This window comes from Eumetopias jubatus, unplaced genomic scaffold, assembly GCF_037043125.1.
Source record: "Eumetopias jubatus isolate StellerSeaLion01/CBP00866 unplaced genomic scaffold, mEumJub1_p1.0 scaffold_16, whole genome shotgun sequence".
Taxonomy (NCBI): Eukaryota; Metazoa; Chordata; class Mammalia; order Carnivora; family Otariidae; genus Eumetopias; species Eumetopias jubatus.
In genome coordinates, this window is record NW_028274822.1 from 79,549,957 (window position 1) to 79,560,220 (window position 10,264).

General features: G+C 46.5%; 1 protein-coding gene across 2 annotated transcripts in view; it reads right to left on the reverse strand.

The window, feature by feature from the left end:
* RFC5 (replication factor C subunit 5) overlaps positions 1 to 5,091 on the reverse strand; it is an 11,887-nt gene extending 6,796 nt beyond the window's left edge. For both annotated transcript variants that reach the window (XM_028116481.2, XM_028116482.2), the window contains exons 1-5: positions 4,918 to 5,091; positions 3,131 to 3,195; positions 2,726 to 2,862; positions 1,490 to 1,569; positions 741 to 814 (exon numbers count right to left, since the gene is read on the reverse strand). In XM_028116481.2, the coding sequence (XP_027972282.1) occupies positions 741 to 814; positions 1,490 to 1,569; positions 2,726 to 2,862; positions 3,131 to 3,195; positions 4,918 to 4,982 (421 nt within the window). In that variant the 5' untranslated portion in view covers positions 4,983 to 5,091. The remainder of the gene's footprint in view (positions 1 to 740; positions 815 to 1,489; positions 1,570 to 2,725; positions 2,863 to 3,130; positions 3,196 to 4,917) is intronic.
* Positions 5,092 to 10,264: the final 5,173 nt, after the last annotated feature.

Here is a 10,264-nt window from a genome sequence, read left to right on the forward strand (position 1 = left end):
CCCACTGCACCAGGGCCCTTAAGATAGACAACTCACACGATGCTCTCCTTCCCTGCCAGGTCAGCCCCTTGGCAAAGAGAGGAGTCATGTCAGCTTTCTGAGTGCGACTACGTTTCCAGTATTATTTTCCCGGGTACTGTCTATCTCAGGGTACCGAGAGCAGAAAAGTCTATTCAGCAGTTTAGGGAAGACAGACTTTCCATACCTCCCCGCCTTTCTTTTTTTTTTTTTTTTTTTTAAGATTTTATTTATTTATTTGAGAGAGAGAGAATGAGAGAGAGCACGAGGGGGAAGAGGGTCAGAGGGAGAAGCAGACTCCCTGCCGAGCAGGGAGCCTGATGTGGGACTCGATCCCGGGACTCCAGGATCATGACCTGAGCCGAAGGCAGTCGCTTAACCGACTGAGCCACCCAGGCGCCCCTTCCCCGCCTGTCTAAGAATACAAATTCCCAAGCCCAAATCGAACCCCGTGGGAGAGGAGGATGGGACACCAGGGTCTGGTCAGAATTAAAAGTCCCACCAGGGCTCTATCTTTAAGCTGCTGAAAGGGGAGACCCCCAGTACAGACAGCTTCGGTCTAGATCGTCAGGTTGGCTACACACAGAGAAAGGTCAGCACGTTTCTCTGGGCCGGAAGATGAAAATGGTCAACAAGCCAAGACGTGTCTCATGTCCAAAGCTCCTACTTCCCTTTCGAAGGCACTCCTGAGCCAACACATTATTCCTGGGGGCTCTTCTTACCTCTCCGCAAAGCGTTCTGGGCGTCTTGGGTCATGGCGTCAGCTTCATCCAGGATCACCAGCTTGAAGCCTTTCCTAGGAAAACAAATGGTACCATCTGAAGATTTCTTCAATCTCGCCCCCACTTCCAGGCCCAAACCTACACGTACAATTGTGCCACAAGGCCCTGCCTCAGAGAGTCCATTCCTCCTTGACCTCTGTGCGAAGCAGACATCTGTGGTCACACAGAGGACATGCCCGTCACTCTCCACTCTGAAAGGAACTGAGGTCTGACTTGGGTATTTTTGTTGCATTGTTTCCTCTGGCACGTCTGCCTTCTGCGCACACTCGGTGTCCTGTTACTCGGGGCGTGGCGTTGCTTTCTTCCGCCACCTTCGCCCTTCACTCATGCCTGTCTTAACATCCTTTCCTTTGTCTACCACCATCCCCCTTGTCCATCCCGATCTCAATTCATTTTTGTTTAAATTCAAACTAGCTCATCAGGTCTTAGGATGTCCTCAGTCTTCGGGTAACTAATGAAATGAAGTTAATGCTTCCCAAAGAACTTGCTAATATAGACTTCGTGTTTTATTTTGATATTTACATTATCTCGTACTAGCGTCCTTGTACTTTACCTCTTTTTGGTGGCTACTTTTGACAACGTCATTTTTTACCTTTACAGACTAGCAAAGGGGAGGATTAAAAAAATTAAGCTCTCTCATTTCACCGATCAGAATCTCTAGGGAGAGAAATTATGCCAATAATTCTTACTTAAATATTGTCCTTGTGCTAGCAAAGCTCAGGATTGGTCCCCGAACGATATCTATTCCTCGGTCGTCTGAAGCATTCAGCTAAGTGTGGAAGAGAGAAGCCAGAGTAAATTAGAAATATGTTGGTGATTTCCATCAATCCAGCTTGGCAAGCTAGGTCTCTAGGTCTAATGACACCTAAGAGATAAACACTATTAAAAAGCCAAGATCACAACTGTATTTAAAACCCACAACTCGCTACACCATTCCATTACATTCTGAAAGGCAAATGACTGTGTTTCCTCCCCCTTTCGAGGACAACTGCTTACATACTCTGGCAGAATAGTTAATTGGCCTGGCCACAGTGAACAGCACCTCTGGCATGAACAGAATCATGCTAATTTTAGCTACTGCAACCCAGAGCAACCGAGAAGTTACACAGTCTTTAATACACTGAAGTAAGAACATTGGTGGCAGCAAGGTTCTAAGATCTATAACAAAAAAAGAAGCTACATTTTTTTTCTTGCAGTAGACAATATTTAAAATTTTGTAATCTAAGGGTATCAGTCAGATCTCAGAGCAAACAGATGGCATACTCAAATTCAGTGATTTGAAGAGAATTACATGAAGAGACATTTTAAACGGTGGGGTGTGGGGAAACCACAAGAGCTATGCAATACCTCTGCAACTGCTGGGGCCCATTACCAACCCCAAGTCTTAAGAGGTAAGTTGGGGGGGTGGTGTTGGCACCTGGAGAAGGCTGTGGGGATTGCCCTGCAGGTGGGGATGCTGTCAGCCTGTGGTGACCCCCAATACAGAACCAGGCATCATTCTCCTTCCCCCGACTCCTGCCAGGGCCCCTACTGGCCAAACCTAACCAAGGGGAGCCAAAGCACAAGGCAGTCTGTAGTCAGTACAGCTCAGCCTTCCAGGGCAAGAACGGGGGGAGCCACATGGAGAAGAAATCTGGAGAGGCACATGGGAGACAGCAAGCCACCGAGTGACCACTCACTGAGTGACCCGTGAATGTTGGCGTGTAAGTTGGCAAAGGCAAAGAAAAATATCTAGCCCGACCACTGCCCTCTAGCTAATGCCAATCCAGACCCAAATGTCAATTCTAGATAAAAGCCACTTGAAATATTTTATGTCTGTTCCTTTCCCCACCTCTAGCACAGCAACTTACTTGTAAAGTAAGACAAATCTAAGAGAACTAAGAGACTCGAGTTCTTTGCAGAGTAAGAAGAATCCTCTTATTTACCTCCAAGACCATGGAGCCGAATTCCTTATCTTTGTATAGCTGTTTCGCACAGGCTAGGATGGTGGAGGTCTTTCCCGTCCCCGGGGGACCATAGAGAAGCAGGTGGGGCAGGCGGTCTTCACTAATAAATTTCTGAACTGAGGGTTGGGAAGAAAGAGAGACCCCATCAGTTTCCGAGGGTTGCCTCATTCACCGTGGGCCCTTGAGTTGGCTTGAATGCACTTCAACACTACGTTCAAATCAGAGGTAGATGCAGGAATGAAAAATCTGAAGGACTCAGCTCTTACGGCAACATTCCATAAAGCTCAGTCAGATACTTCAAGGTTATTACTCGGCAGAGACATCACCAAGAAATTATACAGGTCCTCCAACTAGAATGACAGCAACTGACACATGGATGCTTACTGGTACTCAAAATGTCCTGATGAGAAATCAGATCATTCAGTGTCTGTGGCCGGTATTTTTCAACCCTGAAATACAATTTAGCATGGATTACAATATATACAAATGCAAGAACATGCTGTCATGTGCAAAAGAATCCTTTCATATCCTAATGAAAAGAGGAAGAGAAATAAAATCCTTTAACTTTTAATACAGACCACTGGTTCTCAACCAGGGGCAATTTTGTCCTTCAGGAAACACTCGGTGATACCTGGAGACATTTTCAGTTGTCACAATTGGGTGGAGGGTGCTACAGGCCTCCAGTGGATAGGAACCAGGGCTGTCACTAAACATCCTACGATGCGCAGGACAGCCACCATGCCCGCCCCCACCAAGTATCTAGGCCAAAATGCCAATAGCACTGCTCTAATTTCACCTTTCCAGCTGTCTGCCTATAAATAATCTCAACCTGGATGGGCACCTACTATTTGAAAGTAAATTAAAAACTGAACTCTTTGGGGCACCTGGGTGGCTCAGTCGGTTAAACATCTGCCTTTGGCTCAGTTCCTGATCTCAGGGTACTGGGATTTCGCCCTGCGTTGGGCTCCCTGCTCAGCGGGGAGTCTGCTTCTCTCCCTCTGCACACCGCCCCCCCTCATGCTTGCTCTCTCTTTCTCAAATAAAAAATCTTTAAAAAAAAAATTGAACTTGTACCCAAATATACATCAGAAGATGAATGGATAAATAAATGGTGGTCTATCCATATAATGGAATATTATTCACCCATAAAACGGAATGAAGCACCCACACCTGCTACAACATGGATGAACCCTGAAAACATGATCCTATGAAAGCCCCCAGTCACAAAAGGCCACATACTGATTCTATTTATATGAATATCCACAATAGGCAAATTCAGAGGAAGGGGAGGTGGGGATGAGGAGTAATTGCCAATGGGTATGGAGTTTCCATTTGGGGTAAAAAGAAAAAAATGTGAACTAGACAGTGACATGGTAGCACAACATTCTCAATGTACTTAAAGTCACGGAATTACACACTTTACAAGGTTTACAATTGTAAACTGCATGTTATGTGTTTTTTTCCACGATAAAAACAAACTGAACTCCTTATTAGCCAAGACCAACTTGGACCTTTCTGAAGAAATCAAGCCGAATCCCTTCAGTTCCTAAAACATCATTCAGATGCAGCCGTGGAAGTAGGGTGGTTATGAGTGCAAGCTCTGAATTCACCTGGGTTCCAATCCCAACCACCTGGGTTCCAATCCCAACCTATTTCCTAGCTCCGGACCTTAGGCAAGTCCTTTAACTCTCTGGTTTTACAACTGGAATAATAACTACCCAGGCTCTTTGTAAAGATGAAACATCTAGCAGGGTCCTTGCTAATCTAGTAGGAAGCCACTTAAATACAACTTAACTGGGGAGCGTTATTATCATCATTATTATTTCAGTTTAGAATTTGAGCCATAATTGCACTGAAGATTCCGGCAAGAGTAGAGAGCATTTTGGCACGAAGGCCGATGCGAAGTCAGAAGACGCGGGATCTAACCCCTGGGCTGTCACCCGGTGCGTAAAACGAATGGCGGCGGTGGGAGGAGGGCAGCGGGAAGGCCTGGCAAAAGTCCTAGAAGAACGGAGGGGACTGGGGAGCTGGGGATGTCAAGGCGAAATTCTGGGGCTCGGTCCGGGCCGCAGGTCGGGGGCGGTGGGGAGAGGTGCGGCGGGCTGCGGCCCGGCCGCTGGCCCACCCCGGCCACCAATCCCCTTTCCTGCGGCAGCCGGGCCTCCTCCTACCAGGGCAGGTTTCTGATCTTGGCCGCCGCGGGCTGCTGCTGCTCCTGCTGCGCTGAGGTCTCCATGGCGGGGTGATAAAGGTGTGCAGGTCCGCTGGGGTCGTCGCGGCCCCCGGGCACCCGCACAGCCACTAGCCGCGCGCCGACCCCGGACCCAGGCACTTAGAGTTCGCGCGCAAAAGCAACTCTCGCGAGATGTAACCTCCTGCTTCCGACTTCCTCCCTAGGTCCCGCCCCCTCTCCGTTGCCAAGGCGCCGGTTACCAGGTTACCGGGAGCAGCCGGCCGCCCACCACCCTCCCGGTCCGCCCTTCCAGCCCCGCGCGGCCCTTTCGCCGGGGCGGCGGGGCTTCCTAAGCCCGGGGACGGGGCGGGGAAGCAAGAGAGGCCAGGTCACTCCCTGCAGCCGCCAGTCATCATTACAAACTAAAGTGTCGCGGCCAAAGCCACTTTCAGCTACCACCAAAGTTCAAACACTTACCGTTCAAAGGAACAGAGAGCCTCCAGCGCTGAAAACCCCCCGAAAAAAAAACAGCCCCAAATGACAGGGCCAGTTCTTGAATATAGTTGCCCTAGGAAAAAAGCCTCGAAATAAGCTGGGAGGTGAGTACTTCGAATTGATAAACAACTCCAAACACACACAACTCCAATCTACCTCCCAAGCCATGCCCCTCACCCAACAAAATCTAAAGAACCACGCTCCAGAAATAACCCCAGAGTGAAAACAAAAAATAAACTCCCAGTTAAGGTTAATATGTGTAACTGGAAAGAGCTGGTCACTAAGCACAGAGGACAGGGTCCCTATGACCTGAAGGCAGGAGAACCAGTATGGAAATTTTAGTGCTTTTTTCTGCGATGAGGTGATTATGGACCACTTTTATTTTCTCCTATTTCGCTGGTCTGTATTTCCCAGCAATGAGTATGTATATTACATATTACAGATTACATACTTTATCCATAATAAAGCTTTTTTTATTTTTATTTTTTAACGTGTTGAGAAAGACAATAGGGAGAAGAGAGGAGGCTGGGCTGGGGTCAGAAGTGTTCTGATTCAGAAACACCTGCTCCTTGCCCCTTATTACAGCACCCGCACCTGCTCTAGGAACAGAGTAGAGGGACAGTGGGGCAAATACATGATGGCGGTTATGCTTCACGCTAGCCCCTGTCTGGAGAGTCAGAAGAAGGGGGGAGGGTCAGATGTGGCTTGTGGTATGACAATGGCCAACTCTTAACTCTGCTTGTTCAGATCCTTAGTCTGCCACTTTGCCACATAGCTTTGGGCATCTGGCTTCTCTCCTTGTCCAATAATCTCTACTCCAAAGGTGCCTGCCAGGATCAAATCACACATGTAAAGCAGCAGGCACATTGCCGCCTTACTCTCTCCTTCCCTTCTAGGACACTCTCCACCCACCCTGTTCTTGTTTCAAATGTTTCCTCTCAAGCAAGACCTACTCAAGAATTGGCTGGTGTGACTATGCCCGCGAGGGTTGATTTCACGTGTCAACGTAACTGGACTCTGGACGCCCAGAGAGCTGGTAACATATTATTTTGGGGCTGTGTCTCTGAGGGTGTTTCTGAAAGAGACTGGCGTTTACTCAGATTGGACTGAGTAAAGATCGCCTCACCAGTGCGGGTGGGCATCATCCCTCATCCCTCATCACCGAGGGCCTGAATAGAATGGAAAGGCAGAGGAAGGGTGAATTTGCTCTCTTTTTGAACTGGGATATACATCTCCTCTTGCCCTCAGATACCAGCGCTCTTGATTCTCGGGCCTTTGGATTCACACTGAATTACACCACTGGCTCTCCTGGGTCTCCAGGTTGCAGACAGTACATCGTGGGACTCCTTGGCCTCTATCATCATGTGAGCCAATTCCTAGGATATATAAAGTATAAATATGAATATAAAAATATAAAACATTTAAAATACAAAATATATTAATTGTACATAAATGTTATTGATATATAAAACATAAATAATATATATCAATATACATATACAATGTAAAAATTTTTTTAAAGGTTTTTTATTTATTTATTTGACAGAGAGAGACACAGCGAGAGAGGGAACACAAGCAGGGGAAGTGGGGGAGGGAGAAGCAGCCTTCCCACGGAGCAGGGAGCCCGATGCGGGGCTTGATCCCAGGATCCCGGGATCCTGACCTGAGCCAAAGGCAGATGCTTAATGACTGAGCCACCCAGGCGCCCCTGTAAAATGTATTTTAGGTCTACATAATAAAAATATAAATGACATATATATAGCCATTTTGCTAAGGGGCCTTTGCACTAGAAACATGATGCCACCACCTCCTTGAGCTGGAAGATGTGAACGAGACTGGACCAAGTTCTCATAAAACTCTGTGTGCACCTGCTGTTCGGTTTGCTTGGAATGCAGAATTCTTCTGTGTGACATTATATTATATATTTACAAGGTCATGTGTTGTGTGCCTCCCCAATGGATTGTAAGCTCATTGGGAGACAAGGCTTTGATTTATTCACCAATAGATTCTTGGTGCCTGGAACAGTGCATGGCTCAAAGGAAGCACTCAATTAATAATTGTTCCATGAATGAATGAATGAATGAATGACAATAGTTAATACCCTTTAGGCAGTTACTATGGGTCAGAAACTGTTCTAAGTGCTTTGCTTTACATTTATTATACTCACTGTATAATTTGTTGCGATAAGTCTGAGCCACTATCATTAGCCCCATTTCATACACTTGTTAAGTAACTGCCCAAGAGTTTAGTAGGTTTTGTGACTTGGTGTAAGGGGCACAACTGTATCTAACCGGGACAATGTGATTCTATAGCCCAAACTCTTAGCTGCTCAGCTAGTGTGGTCCCTGGAGTAGCAGCAGGAGCATCCCCTGGGAACTTGTTAGAAATGTTAATTATTCTTCTCCCCACCCCAAAACCACTGACCCTGAAACTCTGCGGGTGGGCGCAGCCATCTGTGCTGTAAGAGGCCCTCCAGGGGATTCTGATGCACTCAAGTTTGAGAACCACTGCCCTACACTCCTCCTGCTCCTCAGTCCTTGAGCTCGCCATGACTGCACTTTCTAAGAAAGAGAATGGGTACTCACTTGCATACTCTGGAAAAACAGAGGTGTCCCTATAATATGTGTGTGTGCGCGCGCGTGTGTGTGTGTATGTGTGGTTTTGTGTGTTTGTTTTTGTTATTAATTGAATTAATTGAAGGTACAGTCCTTTGGGCAAGTTACTTAAGGTGTCTTTGGACCTCAGTATTGGCACTTGTGAAATGGGCAGGGGTAGGGGGCTGGACTAGAGAGAGGGATGACATTAAGAGCACCTGAGGATTTTACAAAATTCCAACACGTGAAGCCCAGCCAGACCAATTAAATTTGGCCTCTGGGAGTGGGACCAAGCACTAGTAGTTTTAAAAAAAGCTTCCTAGGTGATAATAGTCAGCGAGAATCGTACTAGGGCCTATTGTGAGCCAATCACAGCAATCCTAGCCCCCTGATCGGCTTAAAGGTGAGCATGTGATCCAGTTCTGCCCAATGAGATGTAAGGGGAAAAGGGAAGAGGCGCCTCTGGGAAAGTTTTCTCCTTTTGAACATCGTGGATCCTTGCACGGGTGATCTTTAGCCTCTCTCCCAGAGGAAAAATTCTGTCACCTTGAAGAGAAAGAGATAAAGACCCAAATTACAAGCCCACACGTCTCTAGGCAGCCTGGGAGTTAGTACATAAACGAGAGGGCTGGGTGGAAACTATGCCCTGCCGCTAGGGGGCGGAGTTTGCAGGTGGAAGATTTAAGCAGAGAAGGAATGCAGTAGCGAAATACTGGCTGGCTCGGCATCAGTCGGAAGGCTGGAGACCCTGGCTTGGAAAATGGAACAAAGACAGGCCAAGGAACTGAAACCATGGTCAAAATTACGCCACGGAAGGAAACCAGTAAGGAAAGTGCAGCTGCCTCCGACCTTCAGGGGCCACTGCCCCCGCGGCCCCCCTGGGCAATGGATGTCACTTTCCCAAACATTTCCACCGTCAGAAAGATTTCACCACTTCTGTCCTGCAGTGGATGCTAACTGAAACTAGCGCCCCATTAAAAGTCTGGGGAGACATGCCTAATTGTCCAGGCAGGGCTTGCATGTTGGCCAGTCCCTGGTATATAGCTTGAATGGCGGGAAATGACTTCTGCCTCCCACCACTTGTGAACTGAGGACATCCTTGAATATAGATAGGAGAGGGGTTCAGATGCTGGCCACCAAAGGATCACAAATGTTCACTTGCCAGTATTCAGCCATGACGGACGGCAGCCAAAAGTTGCCAGAACGTATGATTTTTTTAAGGGAAATCAGAAATTTAGATTTTTATGTGAAATTACGGTACGTTAAACATTGGCAACTAATTAAAAAAAAAACTTGCTCGTCCAGCACAAATGGGTCATTTTGTGACTTTTTCTCTCTCAAGTACAAATGATCAGGCAAAAGATACAGTCATTTCTTCTTACCCTCTGCCTAGATTGTAGACATTCTGGAGGAATAAGGGTAAATCAAGCTGGTATCTCCATGTGAATTGTGACATTGATGAGCATAGGCACAAACTTCTCTTATGTAATCAGAACCAGATTTGGAAATGCTTTAATAAAACAGTAGGTCCTAGAGATGGCAGGATCAGAAGTTACAAACAAAATTACCAATGAAAGGCATTTGCTCTCAAAATTGAATAGGGAAAGGAAGCCCTGGATTTTATTACTGTTAGCTTTGGAACAAACTTGGCTTTGGACACAGCACTTACTGCCTTAGTTTATTTTTAAGATTTGTTCTTATGAGAGAATGGGATGCGAGGCTATCTTTGGAAGATGCTGGCAGAAGAAAATCAAACTGGGTCTTTCTCCTGAGCATGTTTATACTGGTGAAATCATGTTTAAATGAAGAGCAAGGACTTGAAGGAGGAAAAAAGCTCAAAGGGCAATTTGAAGAGTTTGTGTAGAGGAAGGGCCATCTTCTTTGGTGACCACAGCAAAATCATTGACTGATAAGAAATGTAAATCCTCAGATCTTTTGGGGCCCTTGCCCCCTTCAATGACTTTCTCTTGTCGGAAACCCCAGAATGCCCCATATTAGGGTTTAGGGAAATCCATTCATCATCCCCTAGTGTGTGTTAATTGAATAACTAAGGAATGGCTATTTTTCGATTCCTGAATCTGATGCTCTTTAAGTTTGAGATTGAAAGGGTGATTCATATGAATTTGCTCCATGGGCTCAAAAAATTTCCCATTTCTTAATTTTTCTAAATTACATATAATGTGGCTCAAGGTCCTCCACTGTCTCTTCCTCAAGCCAAGGGAGTTTGGAAATTCATTCTGTGGGAGTTGGGTTCCT